This window comes from Trachinotus anak, unplaced genomic scaffold (assembly GCF_046630095.1).
Source record: "Trachinotus anak isolate AG129_WGS33_773 ecotype Australia unplaced genomic scaffold, CSIRO_AGI_Tana_v1 ptg000014l, whole genome shotgun sequence".
NCBI classification, from domain to species: Eukaryota; Metazoa; Chordata; class Actinopteri; order Carangiformes; family Carangidae; genus Trachinotus; species Trachinotus anak.
The window spans coordinates 16,242,817-16,265,508 of NW_027273865.1; the positions used below are offsets into that span (position 1 = coordinate 16,242,817).

A 22,692-nucleotide genomic window follows, 5' to 3' on the forward strand; every position below is an offset into this window, starting at 1 on the left:
TTGTTCACATTGGAAATGCCTGTTGCTTCCCAAACAATTTTTCTTGTATGATTTCACCAGATGTTGTTGTTAGTGTCTGCAGTAATCTCACTAATTCATCTCGAGAATGAAATTTATATCAGTAGTAAAGCAAGATAAGATAAGGGCTTTATTAGTTTTTATTGGTATCTAATCACTCACGCATGGCACACATTACACTTTCTAAGTGTGGTATTTTCCCCTACTTCGAAACAATACTTTCACTATGACTCAGTAACAGCTCTGCAGCCTTTCACCAGTGAGCATGTTACCACCAATGTAGTTTTTTTCCATGTTCACTGTGTTAGTTGAGCCATCCCTTGGCACACTCACAACCTCTCCCCTGCTCTGTTTGCCAGCAGGTCTGGAGCATGGACCACTATCCTTGTCCATCTGGCAGCACAGTCAAAGTGTTGTTTATATAGCAGTGGAGAAATTCCTTGCTCTTATTTCCCTAAGAGTCCGTGAAGACAGATCAGGGGTTGAACAGCCTTGTTGCAGTCATTGTTAGAAGTGGACTTATGTCAGTTAGATCAGAGGACCTTATTTATGTATTTGCAGCTGATTAAGCAATTACAGTGATGTTTTCGGAAATAAGTTCAGGTTTCCATTTAAAGCAGATTTGCAAGTTGATTGCACAGTATGCGTTCCACATTGGGTGAGTGTAGCTGTAGCTGATGAAAATGTATAACACAAAGGGGGAGAGGGCACATACTTACAGTATATACATGCCAATGTTAGAGACATGGTTGATGATGACTGCATTAAGAAAGGATTTCTCAGAACTCATCACATCCCAGTGCTGGACTAAATTATGTGTGGAGATGAATGGTTTTCAAACGACCTCAGCTTTGGCCCTTGTAGGTATCCTGATGTGTTAGCCCATGTAGCAATACTTCTGCATACATGTAATGTACAATTTAATAAACGGCTTTTCAACTGTCAGTGACGCAATTTATCTCTCCGAATTGTTTTCTGTTGTAGAGCATCCCATATGCTTCACAATGATCACAGCCTTTATAATGCCAGAGGAACTTGGAAAATGCTTTTGAGGCCGACTCAATGAATCGTCAGTGTTTCAATTTGCATGTTTTGATATGAGCCAACCTGTCGAACACTTGTCTCTTTTCCCAACCCTGAGTTGTCAGAAAAGTATTCAGTGGAATAGCAGTTAGATGCATATGTGGACCATCTGGGAGAGGAAACACACTTGGCCAACTTTACATACCATGGCCACAGACTGCGTTCGTTGACAGGTTGTCTCACCCTATATGTAATTTTCAGAACTGAACTTCTCTTGACGTGGAACATATTGATCACAAATGAACAGTTTTACAAAACTGTTGCTTTAAGTGCAGATGTACTCTGTGTCCTGCTGTATACTCCAATGCTTTGCAGTGTGTTTCTGCCTTGTCTGCATGCCTTTATTCACATGCTTCAAGTGAATGTGCCAAGCTAAAATGGGCAATGGTATGAGCTCCGGGTTAGGGATACTCTTCAGACATATTCAGGGGCTCAGTGTTGGCAGAGCAACTGTGACATTCCTTTAGAAGTGGATAAAAAGTAGAATTGCAAAGACTCTCAACTCTCACAGAAACAAGCAAAAGTGAGAAATGTTTGTTCAACTTGAAAGCTTATAGCATAGCATGTTCTGCTCTGTCTGACTTGTAGCATAGACAATGACATCACAAACTCAGTGGATATGGTGTAATGCATGGTGTACAAATAAGCACAGTTTGAACTGAGGGACAGCAGTAATGGTCTACGCACAGATGTATTTGAAGTAAGCCTTACACTAGCCTGCAAGCCTGTACTCACAAGGACTTAGCCACAGACGTCACAGGGCAAGGCAGCCTGGTTTGGCACAGTGGCGGTGCTCGTAAACCACAGAATGTGTAATGGTGACTTTTACAGTTGCTGTCAATTTGGAGCCATTTGTAAGAACGCCTCAGAAATAATGTGTGTGTTCTGACACCCAGGTGCGTGGGTTGGTGAGATCCTTCTAAGACAGGCAAAGTTGCTTCATCAGTATAAGTGCTTACCACATAGCGAAACAGGGCACACTCTCTTTTTAGTATGATGAAACTTGAACTCTATAAAAGTAAAAAATTACCACCCATACCAAAAATGATTAACTACAGTAATGTAGCAGTTTGGAAGTCCAGTTTTATGACACTGATTTTGACCTGGACACTGGCCCAAAAAACAAAGATGCTGGAGAATGAGGCAACCTTAGACCTTTTCCCTGTTTGTATGTCAGAGCTCTGACAGTTTTGCACTTGGGGTCATTTGGCAAAGTGGGAGGCTGAGGCTTTGGGACCTCTCATTGATAGTGTCAATGACTCCATGGAAAAGGAAAAGCGAAAACAATAAAAGGCTTGCCGCCAAAGTCGGCTGGCTCACACCAGCCAGCAAGGGAGAGAACTTGTGTGTAGTGGTGTGACTTAATTAGTCCAACATGTGACCAATCCTGCTTCTCACAGCTCGGTGCCTGTGACTGACAGTACAGAGAACCTGTAAGTGACAAGGAGCAGGAGAGGTCACAGGAGAGGGAGGGGGAGAGGAAGCGAGGGGAGCTTCGGTGTGTCCACTTGTCTCACGCGATCTGGAATCACTACAGCACCTCACATCATTATGCTTTCTTCCAGCTTGTCCTGCGTCACCTCGTAAGAATGCAATCTATCCACCAACTTGGAAGTGGAACAGTGTGATAATTTGATACTGATAAAAATCTGGTGTCATGACAGTGAAGGACATAATGATGGGCTTAGCTTTCAAAGTGAAAATTTATATGGGACCATAGCCGAAGAACAGTTTCTGCCTGTCAATCACAGTGAAATGATGATTCTCTGGAGGCCTCCAGAGAGCCTTTGAGGATGAAGTTATCATCAAGATTTTTCCATCACATTAAAGAAAATTGCAGCATTTGTATTTCCACAGCACGCCTCTGTGCTTCTTGCAATTAGCCTTTACTCTTGGTATGTTTGTGGTTTTTGATGGTTTTACAACAAATCCACTGTTTAGGTGAAAACAAGACTCATAATTTATCACTCTTCTGTGACCCTTTTTACACATTGACTCTGGTTTCCATGTTAGTCAACGCTATTAAAGAGACACGCGAATTGTTATATTCTCCCCTGGCTTTTCAGTAAACAAACATTTCTTCTTTGACTGCTTGCCCAATTCAATATGTGCTAAAACAAAGAATATGATGAGAAACAAGTTGCAAAAAATTTCCTGGACATTCCAGAGCTCCAGCTCCGAAGTCTGCTTTCCGAGCTTCTGCCGTCAGTTACAGTGGACCCCTGCCATGGAATTCTTTGCTCTCTTAAATTAAACCCTTCACCAGGCCCAGCTGGTTCACAAAGTAGACAGAAGGGGAGAGGGGGAGTAATAAGGAGGAGATGGAAATGAGCAAGCAAATCCATCTTTCACTTCTCACGTTTGGCTTCCTCTGGTTGCTGCCATTAACACCTCATGTCTGGTCAACGCAACCCTGTAGACAGTGTTTGGAGAAGAAAGAGCAAAGAGAAAAGAATGAAAAATCAGGGAGAACGAGGGCAAGAGAAAGAGACTGAGAGCCGAAAACAATGTTTTGATTAATGTCTCTTGTATTCCTCTGGTTCAGAAACAGAGGATTACCTTACCTAACCCCAATGGAGAATGAGCAAGACATTTCAGTGGTGAGATTGAAACCAGATATTTCTGTTCACACTGGCTCATATCCATCAATTGTACTGGACCTGAGTTTGAGAACATGACTGGTGACTGAGAGAACTAGCAATCCTGTCTGGCCTGTTATATCCCAGTGTCAGTCTTCATTTTAAATACTAAGGCACATGACATGGTGCAGCAGGAGGCAGTGAATATGGCAGCCTTTCCCTCATCACATTTCGATTCCACTGAAAACAAGACTCTTCTTTGTCAGAGAAGGTCTAGACTTGCATTCACTTGTGTACCCTCGCTGAGATCATTCTTAAACCAGCCACCACATATGAATCACCACCATTGGGTGATGCTCAATTATTCTTTGCCACACCATCCCAAATTTCACCTCAACAACCTGCTGGTGCACTTGTCCCAGCACAGTTGTGAAAGCCAGTGGTCTTTTCTGAATGGAAACTGGCTAGTAAACCATGTTTCTGTCACACTTTTTTTAAAAATCTAAATGGAGGAAACTATGATGCATTGCCTTACTGCATCACTTACCTTCCAATTTCCTTGGCCCCCAGTTCTCCCTCCTGTGTAGTATTGGGTTTCTGTCCCTTCCATCTTGTATTCAGAGTATTGACCTTTTGTAGGGTTCCTTTGTCCAAGGTCCAAAGGCAGCTGGCGTTTCAAGTGGTCTCTCGGGCTTCCCATTATGCCTTGAGGGTCACAGAGAAAAATTAGCCACTACATTAGTGTACAGAAATCCTTCAGCTTGTCAGCAATCAACTAAATACTGGGAGCGGCACCAAAGAAAAGCAATGATTTGATATCAGGGTCATCATGCAGACTTTCCATGTGTGTGGTTCATGACAACAAACAACATTGGTGTAGACTTCCAATAATGCGTGAGCTAAGACAGGTCTATTTGTGTGAGCTGACGTGCTGTAATGATGATAGTCCAACAAAAGCATGCTTGTTTGAGCTAACAGGATGGTGTAAATATGGCTAAACAGAGAGCTTTTGAACAAAAACTGTACTCTCCACCTCCCAAAAATACAATCAGTGGTTGGGCGCCAAACCGACAAAGGTCCAGATTTTGTTAGCGTGTCCTCTCACGCCGACCCTGAAAAATACACAACCTCCAGGCTAGTATTTTTTTTCACTTGAGAGCATTTTATTTTCCCAGTGTCTAGTGATGTCATAACCACAGAAAATAAAGTTTCTTTTCCTTTCTTCCTTGTCTAAACCTCATGTCTGCCCAAGGCCTGCACTCATGGTCACACACACACACACACACACACACACTCTCAGGCTGACTTCTGCGTGTCTGCATCTTGTCTCCTGATCTCAAATCAGAGAGCTGAGCTCAACGTGGCAGGTGCTGGTTGACTCTGGCCAGGGCCAGGTTGGGTCATGCACATGTGAGCACAGGTGGGCCAGATGACAGATGAATAAGCTAAAAGTCTCCACAGTTCTGGTTGTCTTCACTCTCTCTTCGCGTTTCTCTTCCATTGACATACATAATCTCTCTGTTGCACATACTGTGCTATATATTTCCAACACTCACACAGACAATCACATACACGTCAGACTGGCCGACGAGACATTCTGTGATCTGGAGGCAAGACCAGACAGTACAGTTTTAAAGGAACATTTCAAGCCAGACTAAGTCATTTCAAGGGTTTTAGGCATCTGCAGTATTCCATATATCTTGTAACTCATTTGTTTTGTGTCAGTTTTCTGTCAATTCCTTAACATTTTTACGGTATGTGGAGCTCACTGATAAAACTGAGACAAACGATACAAATTCCTTGTGTCAGCGCAAGAGACATTGGAAAAGAGAACGCTTTAGATCAGTCTGATTTATATAAGAATTGATTACTGTTATTATTACTTCAAGGTGTGTCTGGGGATGGTTAAGCAATCGAGGGGAATCAGGCTGAAAACTTTGAAGGTGATGGATTATCACAAGGACGCTTAGCTTAGCGTCTAGGCTCGCGTTGCATGCTCGGTCTGTTTGCCAAGCCCTTGGCAAGGCTAGTGCCCACATTTGTTTTGACTAGGTCATGAAACTCCACACTTCCATCTTTCTCTCTGTCTCTACCAGCACATTCCTCCTCCACATCACTATCATTACCTGCACTCTGCAGATTGCTGGGTTGACTCCATGCTCTCACCTTCCAGTCTCATGTGTCTCTGTCTCTCTCTCCCATGTTCAGCTTGTTTCCCATGCTGAGTTGTTCTCACCCCAGATTTTTTTGGCTTACAAGTGTTGATGAAAACAAGTTCCTTGGTGGACGAGTTTGTTGGCTGCATTCAAATTTCTCCTTGTTTCAAAAACACTCATTACTCCAGCATTTTTGTCTCTGATTGGGGAACTTGTTCAACTCACAGCTTTTTTTAAGACAAGTCTAAGAAGTACAACTCTGAGAATCATGTGACCAACAAGTTATAATAATATGGAGTCCCATACGTTAGTTGTTGAAAATAGGCATTTATCACTTTAGTAGTAATCTGGAAGTACTTGTGTTCAGCTTAATGAATCTAGATTTGAATATCACACCTTCACTCACCTTTTAACTTTCTTCATATACTGCATTGAAAAGTCCTTCATGTCTGACAAATTAAAGGTAAATAAAGTTAAGTAGAGTTTTCCTGATAGATTCAATTACCTTTTTGAATAGCATTTTTTAATTTTTGACATCCTGTCATGACATCCACTTCATTCTTGACTCCTGTAGGAAAGTAGCAGTTGGTTTCCACTGCTTATTTGCTTTGTTAACTCGAGCCACTTAACACGAGCAAAGCAATCCTTCAGATTGGCTCTTGTAATGGCACTTCCAATGGCACTTGTAAATATACATGTTTCAAGATGGCAGAGATAACATAACATAATAATGGCATAATATAGTTCAACATTCCCTAAATGTTATCCTCAACATTAGCTGTTCACTGGGCTCCTGATTTTAAGGGTCTTCCAGTCTTTCCAAATCCATTTTCAGGTGGTGAGCGCTGTATTCCATGTCCTCTCCACACTTTTTCCATTTCCCTTTCTTGTTCTCACATTTTTGGTCTTGTCAACAAGCAGAGACCCAAGCTGGGATATAACTTTATCATACATCAAGTCAAGCCAAAAGTTTTTGCCGCCCACTGGATTAGTTTTGGGCTTTTTGTCTCACAAAGAACACACTGCTACCTCCAGTGTTTAGAATACAGCATAAGCAGAGGACAACCATGTTATGTCTATCATGTTTCTTACTCAGTGGGGGTCAGCTCTTTCCCCTGTGCCTAAGGTGCAGTCCTTGGCTCTAGAAACATAAATGTGTCTGTTTTCAATCACATTTAATTAAGCGCACATGATTTTGTCTTATTTCATGTGCTTGACTGTTTTAAGATCTAGAGTTTTAGTACTTGCAGGTCCTGAAAAATGTTTTGATGATAGATTGAGTGATGGGTTGTTTTTATTGAAGGGTTACGGGTAATTACTGCAGAATAATTAACTAGTAACTCATTATAGCCACAGTTATAATAAAGTGAAAAGAAGGTTGCGTGTCTTTGCTTTGACGTTCAGTGTTCCATCTGTATTTTATTTCTTTCTCTGAACACTACTGCCCCTCTGTCATTTTCTTTCCCATCCAGGTTATGGCAGTTTAGGAGTCGGTGGACTTGGAGGTGGTGGCCTTGGAGGAGGTGAGTATTTATAGTCTAGAACTGAAATTGGAATTTGTTGGGTGTCCAAGCATAAGTGTAACATTTAACACCAGGTTTGAAAATTATTTTCTTAGTATAATAACATACATTTTAAACCATTCTCATAAGGCTTCATAACAAAGGTCTAAATTGTCTTTCTAAAGTTTGCACTACACTTTAAGACAGAACATCCCTCACCTTTGCCTCTTTATATACATCATTTAGGTGGTTTCGGTGGATATGGTGGAGGCACCGGGGGCTTTTTCCCAGGAGCTGGACAGAAGGCTGCCAAAAGAGGTATACCTTCTGTTTTATTTTGTTTTTTTTAATTATATTTTATTTTAACTTCAGCATCTCATAGAGTGAAGTACAATTTAAAAACAATTTCACATTTGACATATCAGTTTTTCTTTAACCAGATTCCAGCTGCCTTGATATTTGTGTGGTTTTAGGTACATTAAGATATTTATTACAAAACAAATCAGAGAATAAAGTAATAGTACAGAAACCCTTAAAAGAAGGGGAGAGAATAAAAAAAAAAATAAATAAAGCAATAGTACATGAATGGATGACATATAAATAGTGTTAAAGAGTGACATAGAATAAATAACTTTATGTCATTTATAAGGCCATTACAAGACTCCACCTCTTTGTAGACTTTTTTTGCTCCTTTTGCTCTATCTCATACAGGCCCTATACTTTATGGATCTAAATGTTGTATGATGGAGGATCAAGTTTCAGCCACCTAACTGTAATACACAGGGTGATTTTTACAAAGAGGTACTCCATAGCAGGCCCCTGGTGTACCTAATACCTCTGGTTGAATGGACCTCTCTTAAGTTCTTTGCTGCTTGGAGTATATTTACACAATAAAAACCAGAAAGATGTCACTCTAGCTGATCATATAATTTGTAATATGTCAGGAACCATGATTCTGAAGAAATCAGTTACACTAGAACACAATAGAACATTTGTTGTTGGTGTATCTCTTATTACTGTATCCTGACATCTTTTGTTTATGGATTCTTCTATTGGACACAAACACAAGTGAAGAGATCACAGGCAGTGGAGTGCTTTTCTGTGATTTCTAAACAGTGCTGAAGGTTCACTGACTGTGATGGAAACTGGGGGTCATCAAACATGATGATGGAATATCAGCTGCTGGCACTAGACACTGATTATGTTCCACTTGCTTGTTTTGAGTTGTTTGTTTTGATTGCTGGAGTGATCAGTTTCAACCTTTTTTTAAAAATGCCTCAAATTCAAGATTCCTAAGTTTGGCTCTCATATTTACATTAAAGCTTGTGGTAAAAGTTTCATCTAGAGTTGGAATGCCCATGGTGTACCATTTAGATAAATCTCCTTTCACTGTATTTTCACACGGGCTATAGTGGTAATCGTCCTGTCTGGTTTAGAAAATAATCATGAGTATCAGCTGAACAAATAGTCAGCTTGCAAGCAAGCATTGCACCACACTAAAATCAGTTGCTGTTGTGTCATTAAAAAGGTGCTGAAACAACAAAAACAACGAAAAAGACGAATTTATTGTGATGAGCCTCCTTTATGGTTATTCCCCAAATCTCTCATAATAATGAATATTGCTGAAGTTCTGGTTGTTCCACAGGTGAAGGAGGCCATCTGTTTCTTGGCCTGATGACAGACTACTGTACAGTCTTGAACTGTACTGAATACTGACACGAAGCCTTTCAGAACTTTGAAAGATTGGCATGCCTGCATGTTGTGAGAAAGCCAAAATGAATGTTTCTCATTAATAGTAACTCAACATGAAAAACACTGTTTGGCAAACACATGTACATTTTTATCATGTACCTGAAAACCATGGACAGTTTGAACTTCAGCAGAGCCCAGGCATGACCTTAAGCTCTGTGCTCTGTATGTGCACAGGATTTTCTTTAAATTAGACAGGCTGATTAAGCATAGACTCAGGAGGGTCCACTCATGGCCAGGACTGTACTATGGCAAAGAGCCTACTCTTAAATATTGGTTGGCAATGACGAAACTTCAGTCCCTAGAATCAGTCTGTACTCTTTTCATGACACTCAAAATAACAACCCGTTCCTCTGAAAGAGCACAGATAAAACAAAGCGTCCCCTTGCCAAACTTTTACTCACCAAATCTCCTAGGCCACATACTTACAGGCAGTGCGCAATGTCTGTCCAGCAAAGTATGGGGAATTTAAGATTTAAAAAAATGAAGAAAAAAAAGAGTTTAAACAAATAAATGAATGTGTTTTATTCTGCTGCCAAGTTCCCTTACAAGTGAAGCTGACAGCTCATTTCCTCCATGAGGGGATAGCCAAAGAAATGAGGCATTTGATGAGGCAAGGCAAATGCCATGCATGCTGGCTGCCTCTCTTGATTAGATTAAACATCAGCCATGTTGCTTTTGATCATGCGGTGATGACAGACTAGTAGGGCCAGATTAGCTACTCTCAATACCTATGGTCAGTCGAAGGACCTAGCTCCTTGCTGAGGAGGTGCAGCTGGCACTAGCCACATACCTGCTCATTACTTCTTCTCAGTATCACAGGGCCCTCTAGTGGTCATGGGATGTACAACTATAGATTGACTATAGTCATGTCGCAAGGTTTTCATTGGGGTGTAACTAATTGTGAGCTATATGAACATCAAACCTGAAATTGTATATTTGTATTTTATGTCTGCACTCTTTGTGTATGAATAGGGGCTGGAGGAACCGTGCTTGGGACAGGAGGAGGTCCTGGAGCTACAGGAGCTGGAGGCAAGTCAATTTAACCCATTTTCTTATTCTATTTATTTTTTCACTGCTTTTTAAAAAACAGACGTTAAACTTGTGTTAGCCACAGCTTGTGTTTACTTTTGTCATTCTGTGATTTCTGCTTCCCAAGTACAATATTTTGAGCCCAAATTGGCTCTTCATCAGGTACAGTGGAATTGATTTCTCTGACAAGGAGACAATTTAGGTTCCAAACATAGCACTTTTCTAATGTAATAAAGTAACTATTTTAAAGAGAGCTGTTAACAGTGTCCTTGGGAGGCAGAAATCACAGTTACAGTTGTTTGGACTCAGCACTAGGACATGAAAGACGTGTGAATGCTTTTCACAGTGTATATTTGTCATACTCCCTCGATGAGCCAAGTAACGTTTTATGTTTTTTCTTTCAGTACCTGTTATTCCTCAGACAGGCCTTCCAGGAGGGGCTGGCGGTGGCGCAGGAAAGAAAGCTGCTAAAGTGCCAGGTTTTGTAGACTCAACAATAAACTCATGAAGCTAAAGTCAGACAGGATAGGACAAGGCAGCAGAACCATATCAAATCCATTTTCCATTGCATGTGGCAGGTGTTCAGTGCCACAGCAAAAAACAAAAGATAATTATTTGTAAAATTCGGATGTTTTACAAAATCTGGGTTTCATTTTTAAACTCTTCATGTGAGATTATGACACTTTTGTTTAAATCAGCTTCATCTATATCTATATCAGTATACTCAGATTTTCAAACATAAATACTGCAGCTAAAATAAACACAACTTTACATATATTACACTTTCAACACTTGATGCAACGTGCTTTACACAGCAAGGAGAAATAGAACAAAAGAGAGACAGACAAGTAAAAATACAAAATTTTAATCAAAAAATATGCATCACATTTATAGTATTAACCTGGGAAAAGTGAATATTGTGAGATACAGAATTGTTCTTGTTATAAATTTTCAAAACATTAAGTTCTCTGTGCCAGTACAATTTTAATATCCAGCATTCAACACTATGATCTCTCTTCAGTACCTTAATATATAACATAAACAGTGGATTAATTCTTAAAATACTTGTGGGCTCTGGTACTTTAATATAGCTCATACAAAATTAGGCTAATAGCTTTAAATGTGACTACTGTCTTTTTTTCTGCTAAAATGAAGCCAGATGCAGGTGATGCATCAACATATATAATCGCTCTCATTTCTAGAGTTGAAGCCAAACACAGCAACACTTCTGCAGGAGCAAATACATAGTTGCATCAACAAAGAAAGATTACAGACAATGAATAAACCAATAAGTAACCAACTTCCTTGCATAGCTGTATCCTGTCAGGCTTCAGTATGGCAGTGTTGTGATACAACAATCCTCCACACCTGTCTGAAATAAATTACTGGATGTCAAATAATTTGTTTTACAATTAAATCACACTAAATCTGAGGTCATCATGCTTGGTCCACTCACAAAAGGAACACAAATCATAGAAAACCTAGGTGAACTAACAAATTACATTAAGTTCTCAGACAAAAATGTTAAAGTAGTTTTTGATCAGGATTTATGTTTTGAACCCCAGACAAAGAAAGTAGTGCAGGTGTGTTTGTAAAATTTAAGAAATATGGCCAAGGTTAAGTTATTTATTTCAGCCAGAGATCTGAAACTCAGTTATGTTTTTATTTCCTCCCTCCTCAACTACTGTAACTCCCTATATACCTTTCTCAGTCAGAAATCAATCCACCGCCTAGTTAGTTCAGAATGCTGCAGCCTGGCTCCTAACTCAGTCAAGAAAATTTGATCTCCCAGGTCTTAGCATCTCTACATTGGCTGCTTGTTTATTTTAGGATTGATTTTAAAATTCTTTACTATTAAAAACATTTATCCTCTTATGAGCCTTTTTTATGTATAAAAATAAAGTTTTATTATTGTTGTTGTTGCTATAATAATAATAATTATAATAATAATAATTATTATAATTATTATTGTTAGATTATTGCTGCTCATGCATGCCAGATACATATATTTGACTTTGGATGCAGACGTGCAGTATTGTTCTCTCTCATTGGCTGTGGCAGGTGTGGGTGTGCCTGGACTTTACCAAGGTGGACTGGTGCCAGGAAAAGGTTTGTCTCTTTCATCAGTTAAACTCAGGCAGTATTTGTCAAGTGTTTCACCATGTGAATGTTGAGAACAAGTGCTATAAATGGATTTAATGTGGTTCTGGTTTCTTATGACCCCCTCAGGGTTTGGTGGACGTGGAGTTCTACCTGGGGTGGCCACAGGCACTGGCCTGACTCCAAAATCAAGTAAGTTTTAGTTTTTTACTCATCAGTGTTGAATTACTGTCATCATTATTGAATGCAACATCGGGAAAATAGCAGTGGAGAAACAATATAATACACGATATATGATATACTTTAATAGAAAATATATATATTACATTTATATTACAAAAGATAAATGAATAAATGCATGAAATAGAAATAGACTAAGTGGTGGTTATGGTTGTCAAAGAACATTGCTGGTTTCTGTAGCACAATGTTACAGGTCCCTTTTAGTTTCTAGGCCAGTGTTCAGTTTGCTGTGTTTGTTTCATTGCTGTACCTCTGTCTAGTATTGATATTCAAACAATTATCTCTCATCCATGTGTCTGATTGGATGTTGTGATTTTTCTTATGCAGTTGGAGGTGGAGGACAAGGAGGTCAAGTGCCAGGTAACTTTATCTATGATTATTGCTTTATTACAAACAAATATATTTGTATTTTTGTCAGTATTTACTAGTATTAGCTGATCAAGATTTACATTTTTTTCCTACAAAACAGGGGGCCGTGGGTATGGTGGACCGATGCAGCCAGGAGTATTCCATGGATACCCTCTCAAATCACCCAAAGTGCAAGGTGAGATCTGAATCCATACAGAAACTGTGTCACTTGAAGGTCACATGGTGTGTTCATATGGGATGATGATACTTGAACTTTGCAAATGTTGTAGTTTTTTTTTCTCCAGCACATAGACAGTCTTACTCACCTTATGGCCTGATAACCAGTGGGCACTTCTATGGGTACCACCCTAACATTTTGTATGGTGGGTTTATCACTGGTTGATTCTAATGAGAGATGTCTGTCTTTGGGGTCCCTAAAAGGCTACTAAACTTTGCTATAATAGAATAAGATTGCCAACTCACTCATGTCCATCAAGGTGCTTCAAAATACCATTAAATAAAAGGACTACCTTAAAAAGGTCTACTTAAGTATTCTTTGAAATATTACAATATATTTCCCAAGAAAAAGTTGACCCCCCCTTATATGTCCTTGTATAATTCTCTCTGGAATTATCTCGTGAATTCAGAAAAACAGGATTTATTTTATCTCGATAATTAAGAAAAATAGGATTTATCTTGTTAATTCACAGAAACAGAAAAACAAGATTTATTGTATTGTATTGTAATTCAGAAAAGCAGGATTTATTTTATAAAATACATTGTTGTTGCATTCTGTCTCATGATCTTATCAAGAGGTTTTTTTTTCTCTTCAGGTGGCTATGGAGCAAAACCTGGAGGTGGCAAACTTCCCTATGGTACAAATATTTGTCTGCATTTGGTATAACTGTTGCATCAGTTGAAATTCAGAGGCTACTCATGTGTCAAATTACAATGTTTCAGGTTATGGGGGCTTTGGTACTGGTGGAGCTGGACTGCCAGGAGGAAAAGGTGGCCCTGGTTCGATACCTGGATATCCTGTTGGAACTGGTGTGTGTTTGTGCAAAACTGCTGTTAGCTGATGTGAAGTAGAGCTCTACAAAAGACTAAACATTAGACAAATGCCTAATGTATTTTTCCTTTCTGCAGGAGTGGGTCCTGGGGGCATCTCACCTGCTCAGGCTAAAGCTGCCAAATATGGTAATCTACCTACTTCATTACCAATCCTTTCCTATTGTTGCTTCATTTTCCTGTAAAAAAAACTTGAGCTGTGTTGTGTAACATCAGTACTGAATGTATTTGTATCTGACTAACGTCTGGGCTTTCTGCCCCAGGTTTGGGTGGCATTGGAGGTGTTGGTGGTGTTGGTGGTGTCGGGGGTGTCGGGGGTGTCGGTGGTGTTGGTGGTGTCGGGGGTGTTGGTGGTGTTGGTGGACTGTACCCAGGACAGGTGCCAGGAGGTATAACATCTGGCAGAAAACATAAAAATAAAAAACAAAACAAAAAAAGTCTATAGTACTATCATTTGTGAAAATGTTGTCATAAAATTACCTATCTTTAAATATTTTACCACAGGATATGGAGCTGCCTCTAAGGCTGCTAAATATGGTGAGAACTTTCATGTTTTTGCATATAATGGAAGCATATTTATAATTATGTCCTCACACATATTTTTCACATTATCTATGCACTCAATATGTAAGTAAAACTTATGAAACATATCTAAAACATATCTTAATATTTACTTATCTTGAGTAGAACCTCTGCATAGAGAACCACTGCACACTTGACCTGTTTCTTTTACTGGTGTTCCCTGGACAGGAGTACCAGGAGGAGTACCAGGCGGGGTACCAGGAGGAGTACCAGGGGGGGTACCAGGTGGGGTACCAGGAGGAGTACCAGGAGGCGTACCAGGTGGTGTACCAGGAGGTGCACCCATTGGAGTACCAGGAGGAGTTCCAGGTTTACCAGTGGTTGGTGGATATTCACCAGCAGCCAAAGCTGCTAAATATGGTATGGTGCACAAATGGAATTAACATATGCAGTTTTTTCTCCCTCTAACTCACATATACATCTTCAAAAATACCAAATACATACTCAATGTGGAGTAAGTATCAGCTTATGGTTTCTCTCTCCCTCTCAGGGATAGGGGGTCAACTAGGGACAGTAGGACAAGTGGGACCAGGAGGACAAGTTGGACCAGGCGGGCAAATAGGATACTCTCCTGCTGCCAAAGCTGCTAAATATGGTATGGAATATAAATTGAAATATCATATCCACACTTTTCAACTCATTTTTTTGTTATGTTATGAGCTCCAAAATTTGTACATACAGTACATCTGCAAAACTACAAAATACGTACTCAATGTGGATTAAGTATTAGCTGTAATTATGGTTTTTCTCTCCCTCTCAGGGTTAGGAGGTCAACTAGGGACAGGAGGTCAACTAGGGACAGGAGGACAAGTAGGACCAGGCGGACAAGTAGGATACTCGCCTGCTGCCAAAGCTGCTAAATATGGTATGGTATATAAATGGAATTATTATATGCACGCTTTTCAACTCATTATGTTATGCTATGAGCTCTAAAAATGTTTATATACATTGCATCTACAAAAGTACAAAATACGTAGCCAATGTGGAGCAAGTATTAGCTATAATTATGGTTTCTCTCTCTCTCTCAGGGTTAGGAGGTCAACTAGGGACAGGAGGTCAACTAGGGACAGGAGGACAAGTAGGACCAGGTGGACAAGTAGGATACTCGCCTGCTGCCAAAGCTGCTAAATATGGTATGGTATTATATGCACTTTTTCCAACTCATCTTTATGATACATTATCAAGTTTGTACATACAGTAAATCTGCAAAAGTACAAAATACATACTCAATGTGAAGATGCAGAGTGTGTCCTGTACTTATCATGCACTTTTGGTGCACTTCCTTATACAGTTTCCTGCACTTATTAAATAGATGTAATACTTAATACTCACACCAAGGTTTCCTACTGCACTGAAATAAATAACCAAATAAGTTCCTGTAAATGTAATGTAAAGCTAAGTGTTGGTTGTATACTTTTTCTCCTATCTCCTTCCTAGGGATAGGAGGACAAGTAGGGATAGGAGGACAACTTGGAGCAGGACAAGTAGGACCAGGAGGACAAGTAGGACCAGGAGGATACTCTCCTGCTGCCAAAGCTGCTAAATATGGTATGGTCATTTTTAGGGGAAACTCCAATTAAAATCCTGTCAAATTACCTGTTTAACTATAGATTACTCAAAAGGTTGTTTTGGACAGTATAAAAAGTCCAACTGAAATTGAATTGTGTGTTTTGTTTCTGCTACAACGAGATGACTTATGACATATGACAACATGTGATCTACAGCTCTGTGGATCACATGCCCCATATTCTGCTTTTAGAGAAAACTCAGAAATATAGATTTTATATTTTCTGGTTTCATGGTGCCACCTCATATTTTTTTATTCAATCTGGTGGAATACTGTTAGTTCTCAGTCTAGATCAATGGAGAAATTCTGTAATCAAATCACTTTACTTAAAACAATGTTAGGTTTGCTAAATGGTTATAGAACATGCCAGCAATGTCTGCTGTTTGACTCTGCCTGAGGACTTTTTTCCTCTCTCTTCCCATGTTTCCTGTCTGCCCATCTACTTCTGACTGTTAGATAAGCAAGAACTGCCAAAAATATACTTCTAAAATCATATTAGACAAACTTGTTTTCCACAGGAGTAGGGGGACTAGGAGGAACAGGAGGATTGGGAGGAACAGGACTGGGAGGAACAGGACTGGGAGGTGGAGGATACCCTGCTGCTGCTGCTGCTGCTGCCAAAGCAGCTAAATATGGTGGTAATGGAATAATATTATCAAATCTCAGAACTTGTTGTGTGGTTCCTGTGAGCAGATCTGGATTCTTATCAGCAGAGCCCAATGATATGTGCAGCAGAGAATATAAAGTATGCCATGAACGAAGCCAGAAAGAGGCTGAGATTGAATACAGAGATCACAAGTAATAGTCTGGTTTATTTTACAGTTTTGACATTGCTACCGGGAGGCCTACAGTCTTGACAATGCTACAACCATGCCCTCCAGCACTCACCATTACAACTTAAACAAAGCCTACTTGATAACACTTTCAAATATAAAGCCAGTGAAATGGAAGTGATACACATGTTTATGTAGAAGGTACATGAAAAAGGAGGAGGCTCATCTCAGCTGCAGGAGCTGTTTATAGTATAAACTGTGGCAATTTCAAGGTATAGCAGGGAAAAAAGAGCATGTTACTTGTTCTGAATTGCTCTTAATTCTCTAAATTTAATTATTAGCAAAAAACATTCCATATTAAACCATACCACCATCTTTAAATGGGAATAAATTTGTCTCCATAGGAGTAGGGGGACTAGGCACAGCAGGACTAGGAGGCACAGGAGGACTGGGAGGTGGAGGATACCCTGCTGCTGCTGCTGCTGCTGCTGCTGCTGCTGCTGCTGCTAAAGCTGCTAAAGCTGCTAAATATGGTAACTACAATTAAAACTCTAGAAAGGACAGTGGAATTAAATATTGCATTAAAGAACAATTGCATGTGGTGTTTTAAGTGAATGTGCATGATTACATGATATATTTTTATATTAAAGGTCCAGGTGGTGCAGGAGTAGTTCCAAGTGGTGGTGGGGGAGGAGTTCCTGGAGTCCCATTTTTACCAGGATATGGATGTAAGCATGCCCCACAGGCCTTTTCATCTACAAGAGCAGTGAAAGAATTATTCTATTACTTTATAATCTAACCTTTTCTGGACATGTCATGTTGCAGCTCTGGCAGCTGGTGCCAAACCTCCTAAATATGGTGAGACTGTGATTTACTATTTCACATAGTTTAATTATTAACATTCCATAAAATGTAGACTTATTTCTCTTATGCAATGCTGATCTGCCTGTTGATGTTTTATGTAAAACATACTATTACCTAAAAAACAATGTTGCAAAGTTTTGTAATTTATAATCATTCATTCATAAGGTTCGATCTTTATTCACTCCCCAACAGCAGTCCCAGGAGCAGGCCAAGGAGGAATTCCAGGAGGAACCGGTCAGATACTACCTGGTGAGTTTTTAAATTGATATATCAGTGCAGACAAAAAGGGTTTCAGTGCAAGTGTCTCTGCTGTTTCCTTTATGATAATTCAGTATGATCTAATGAATTTTCAGTCACAGACATTATGTTGCTTCCCGACAGGTGCTGGAGTCAAACCTCCAAAGTATGGTAAGATTTTCTCTTTTAGTTGTTTTTGAGATTATTTTTATGTTTTTGACTAAATTGAACAAAGTAGTTTCAATAGGACAAGGGACTACAGAAATGAGAGTTTCAGGTGGAGCTGCAGCAGGGTTAGGAGCTGGAGGATTTGTTAGGGCAGTAGTAGCAGGTGGACAACACTTTGCTGCTGTGCAAAATACAGCAAGTAAAATTAACATACAAAAATACTACACATTCAGATAAATTTTCTTGTGAATAAATGGATTCCTCGACAGCCTGGATCTGTGATCTCAGGAAATGCAGTTTGACTTATAAATCAGAAGCTTAGCCTTCTTGCTAGGCTTCCTCTTCCTGATGCAGCCTGTCAATCTCATGATTCATCTTATCCTCATTTCGTGAACAAGACCACAAGGTGCTTCAACTTCAAAGAGAGCAATCCAACATTTCCCTCTCATCATGGTCTTAGACTTATGGACCCTTTTCCCCACCACTTCATTCGTGACACCAAAGAGACTCGACCTGAAAAAGCCAAAACCACCTCATCTGCAATGTAGCAGATAACAGTGGTATCAATTTGCTGAACCCTTGTGTGTCTCTCACAGGAGGCATCACTGGAGTAGGACTTGCTGTTCCAGGAGCTACTCCACGCACAGCTGTCAGTGGTGGTCCAGATGGTTCTGTAATTGTGTTACCAGGTGGTACAGGTGTTCCTGGAAAACCAGGTGAAGTATTAGAATATAGTTTCATATATTCACAGATGAGCCTCTTTTATAAGTTTTGCATTGTCAATGTTCTTTTCATCGCTTTTACAGCAAAGGATGTAGTTCCTGCCGGAACTCCTCAACCAGGTACAGTTTATGTATGTTATGCTTTTTCAGTAGCTATATACAGCATATGGGAGAAAGATTTTACTGCCAAAACCTACAGGACAGCGCTCAACTTCACATTCAACAAGCAGATCTGAATCAACTGACACTGATAGTAAACTTCAAACTATAAGGGATATATGTACAGTATTTATTCATTTATTTTTAACCCTGAGGGGCTCATTCAGACTGCCTTCCCTGGCAGGACTTAAAACGACAGACAGCTAACCCACTGCAGCATTTCCACTTATATTTGGCAATGGCACTCTACCCTGCGTTCACTGCATCAGTACTGTGCCATCATTAATCCACTCTACATTTTTTTCATTTCCTGCCCACAAAACTTACATGTTGTTCTACCAGCTATTGACCACCTTCAGCTTACAGCCTCCCAGCTGTGGCAGTATCAAGGTGCGCCTTACAGCTTCTGCCTTGTCTGGTCTCTCTCACTCTGCGGCTGTTTAAAGCACAGTGGATGAAACTGGAACTTGTTGTCTTTTGGCAGAGTCCACGCCTATTGCCGCAACTGGCAAGGCCCCAGAGGTCCCGCAGCCCAGTAAGACTTGCTGTTTGCATGAAACCTTTGACCATGAAGTGAAATCTGTGGTATTTGATATATATCAAATTGCAGTTAAGTTGTAATGTATTTGCTACTCTGATGTAGTATTGGACAGTCCACTCAGTATTTGTGAATGTGATGAATCTTTCTACATCAGCATTTTAAACAGCATCCAGATTTAGCATCTTAATGGTTACAGATTTGAATCTGTACATAATCTGCTATCCAAATGTAACAAAAAGGTAGCCCCACCACCTCTGAAACCTGTCATTGTTTATTGTTAATTCTTTATTAGATTCCCAGTAGCCTGGGACTGCTATATTCTCATCTGTTTTTGAGAATATACTCAAAATTTGTGGAACTTAAATTTTCGGATTTAATGAAAATTGTCTATCTTCTCAAATACTGTCTGGGAGAACCATAGAAGACTACATTTATTACATTACATATTCATTACATATACATTCATTATTTTACAACTATTCCCTTGTGTTTTGGACTGTAAAGACAGGCAGTAGTCAGTTTCTTCTTTCAGCATTACACATGATTGAATAAATGAATTTGGTGTTTTTTGCCACCAGCGTTGTGTACTCTGCCACAGTACATTTACGCATGACAGCTAAGCTTCAGACACAATCCGTAAATGATAGGCTACATGTAATGCTGAAAGAGGAGTTGATGTAGCCTGTCTGGCCTCTGCAACTCCCCCATTACTACAGTTTGTCAGTAGTGGACACAGGTTGTCTCCTTTTCTCAACAATACTTGCCTTGTGCACTACTTTCCTTTTTACTAACAGCTCACTGTGCTTCATTACTCTTCATCATATCATAGCTTATTTTTTTGGATAATGGCAAAATCTAATTTACTCATTGAGAAGACATTCAGGAGGCGGTGATAGATTAAATGCTGGAACTTTGATTGCTCTCAGATGTTTACAGGGGTGTGTTTTGACCATATGAATGTTTGCATTTATAGAGCGTTAGTTTAAATTCTATCGTGGGGGACTTTTGTAATATTTCCAGAGTTAAATTTCATTAAACTAGTGACATCAAAGTCACATGATAATGTGTTATTTTAGACTTTTATATAATTATATAGCAAATCCCCTGCTATAGAATATTACCTTTCAGTAGATTGTTGGTTTGTATGTCTGCTGTCTTGACACAATTTTCTTGTCATTTTAAATGTCTGTTTATATTATTTTGAAAGGTGTATCTTGCCTTCGGTCCTTGTTTGTTATTCCTCCTATCTCCCAACCTATATAAAATGAATGTAGGGTTTTGTCATTAAGAGCAACTGTATATTTCATCGTTATTAATATAACCAGACCAAACAGACAAAATCATTTAACTTCCATGCTTTAAAAAGACAGTTTGACTAATGTGGCTTTTTTTCTATTCTTTTTTGCACTTTGCACTACTGTCCTCTTGTGGTGGATGTGTGAAAACAGGTGGTGGGTTCATATTAAGTGCATATGTTTTCAGCTACTTCATTTATTTCTTAGTATGTCTCAACCTGTTCTAATGTATTTTTATTCCTGCTTGTTTTTATACAGTTGGTGGTGGAATTATTCAGCCTAGTGGTGAGTAGAACATATGAGATAGTATTTAACTAATACTATACTGTACTATGACAATAGAGTTAACTGTATATATACTGAGTACACTCACAACTCACGTGATGGTACTTTTTTTGTTTCACAGCTGGCACAAGTGTTGGTAAATATGTAAAAATCCTCTCATGTTGAATTATATACTACTCAATATATAATATAATACTCAACAATTTATTGTTTAGATATGTAACATAACTTTAGGAGCTGTGTATTTATATGTTACAGGTGGAGCAGGTGTTGGACCACCGCCTGGTAGTAAGAGCAGTTTTATTTATTTATTTATTTGCATTTGTATTAATTATGTGCAATTAATCAGTTTATAATATTCTGTTGTACTTTTACCAAATGTCATGTTTGGTATTGTCTATTTATTACCAGTGAGACCTGTCAGTTAACATATTTTATACTGGATATTAATTGATGTAAAGTCTGCCTGTGTTTTTAGTTAGTGCAACAGGCTAAGGTCAGCCTGGTTAGTGTAAACAATCTGTTTGTGTCTGTTGTCACAAAGTAGCTCTCAGCACTTTTCCTCTAAATGTGCTGCTTTGACCTTTAAAGTGTAGAAAATCTGAATTAAGATATTAAACTTAAAGTTAACACATGTAAGAGTAAGGTTACACCATGATAACTCCTCACTGACGCACTCATTGTTTACTTGGTGATGTGACTTTTACTTTTTAAAGAAAGCAGAATAAACACATCTAAATCAATTATTTACTCTAATATTTAATTTTATTTAATTATTTAATTATTTAATTATTGCAACAAACAAATTGTTGCATGGTAAAAACAAGTACCCATTTTTTTTTCAACCTTCTTGCTTACACCATAAGATTTCACTATGTGTTGTGTTTTGTCTTCTGGCTCATTTACATACATTCTTAGCTCATTTGCAATAGGGAATGTTTGATACTGGATGGGCTTTAACTCTCTTCTCTCATTTAGTTGGAACTGGAGTCCAACAACCTGGAGGTAGGCCAGTTTACTTTTATTGATGTACAAACTGTACGTCGTTTTTTTAGCCCTGAAACTGTGTTTCGTTATTTTAACTCAGTAGAGGTATGATTCACCCTTCAGGCCACATGGTGGAGACAAAGACAAACACAGCAGATATGGTTGCTTGTCTCTGCACTAGTCTGTGACTATGATAACTCTAAACACTGCTGTTTTCAGGTGTTGGTGTTGGCACAGGAGTCAAAGCACCGAAACCATTTTTACCAGGTAAAAATTACTAACATTTACTTTTTTAAGGCTAGAAACTCTTGGTCATTTTGTTAAATCTTGTTACTGCAAATCATCTTTTGTAAAGCATTGTAATTTCAGAATCAAAACATCCTTATATATATATATATATATATATATATATATATATATATATATATATATATATATATGTGCACTTTTTATGATCCTATTCAATATTATAGATCGTTCTCAGGCTCTATATATCTTACCATGCACATTGTGTCTAGACAGTGAATGGTTCAACTTGAATCAATAAAGCCAGCAGTGGATACATGAGTAAAAGCTGCATCAGACCTTTCTTTACCCAATTATCCCACTCATCAGTTTTGTGCATCTGTGGGTAAGC

General features: G+C 39.0%; 1 protein-coding gene across 14 annotated transcripts in view; it reads left to right on the top strand.

The window, feature by feature from the left end:
• The window catches only part of elna (elastin a), a 48,612-nt gene that overhangs the window by 16,705 nt on the left and 9,215 nt on the right, over positions 1-22,692 (top strand). For 4 of the 14 annotated variants that reach the window (XM_071495861.1, XM_071495869.1, XM_071495872.1 and 1 more), the window contains exons 6-37: positions 7,309-7,359; positions 7,585-7,656; positions 10,063-10,119; positions 10,524-10,598; positions 12,181-12,228; positions 12,349-12,411; positions 12,787-12,819; positions 12,929-13,003; positions 13,641-13,682; positions 13,768-13,854; positions 13,954-14,004; positions 14,139-14,264; positions 14,380-14,412; positions 14,626-14,817; positions 14,948-15,052; positions 15,218-15,322; positions 15,486-15,590; positions 15,895-16,005; positions 16,543-16,662; positions 17,202-17,330; positions 17,448-17,525; positions 17,623-17,655; positions 17,854-17,910; positions 18,043-18,069; positions 18,663-18,782; positions 18,873-18,908; positions 19,432-19,482; positions 21,042-21,068; positions 21,190-21,204; positions 21,327-21,356; positions 22,047-22,073; positions 22,275-22,322. In XM_071495861.1, coding sequence (XP_071351962.1) covers positions 7,309-7,359; positions 7,585-7,656; positions 10,063-10,119; positions 10,524-10,598; positions 12,181-12,228; positions 12,349-12,411; positions 12,787-12,819; positions 12,929-13,003; positions 13,641-13,682; positions 13,768-13,854; positions 13,954-14,004; positions 14,139-14,264; positions 14,380-14,412; positions 14,626-14,817; positions 14,948-15,052; positions 15,218-15,322; positions 15,486-15,590; positions 15,895-16,005; positions 16,543-16,662; positions 17,202-17,330; positions 17,448-17,525; positions 17,623-17,655; positions 17,854-17,910; positions 18,043-18,069; positions 18,663-18,782; positions 18,873-18,908; positions 19,432-19,482; positions 21,042-21,068; positions 21,190-21,204; positions 21,327-21,356; positions 22,047-22,073; positions 22,275-22,322 — 2,229 coding nt within the window. The remainder of the gene's footprint in view (positions 1-7,308; positions 7,360-7,584; positions 7,657-10,062; positions 10,120-10,523; positions 10,599-12,180; positions 12,229-12,348; positions 12,412-12,786; positions 12,820-12,928; positions 13,004-13,640; positions 13,683-13,767; positions 13,855-13,953; positions 14,005-14,138; positions 14,265-14,379; positions 14,413-14,625; positions 14,818-14,947; positions 15,053-15,217; positions 15,323-15,485; positions 15,591-15,894; positions 16,006-16,542; positions 16,663-17,201; positions 17,331-17,447; positions 17,526-17,622; positions 17,656-17,853; positions 17,911-18,042; positions 18,070-18,662; positions 18,783-18,872; positions 18,909-19,431; positions 19,483-21,041; positions 21,069-21,189; positions 21,205-21,326; positions 21,357-22,046; positions 22,074-22,274; positions 22,323-22,692) is intronic. The other 10 variants (XM_071495866.1, XM_071495871.1, XM_071495873.1 and 7 more) reach the window with 8 other exon arrangements.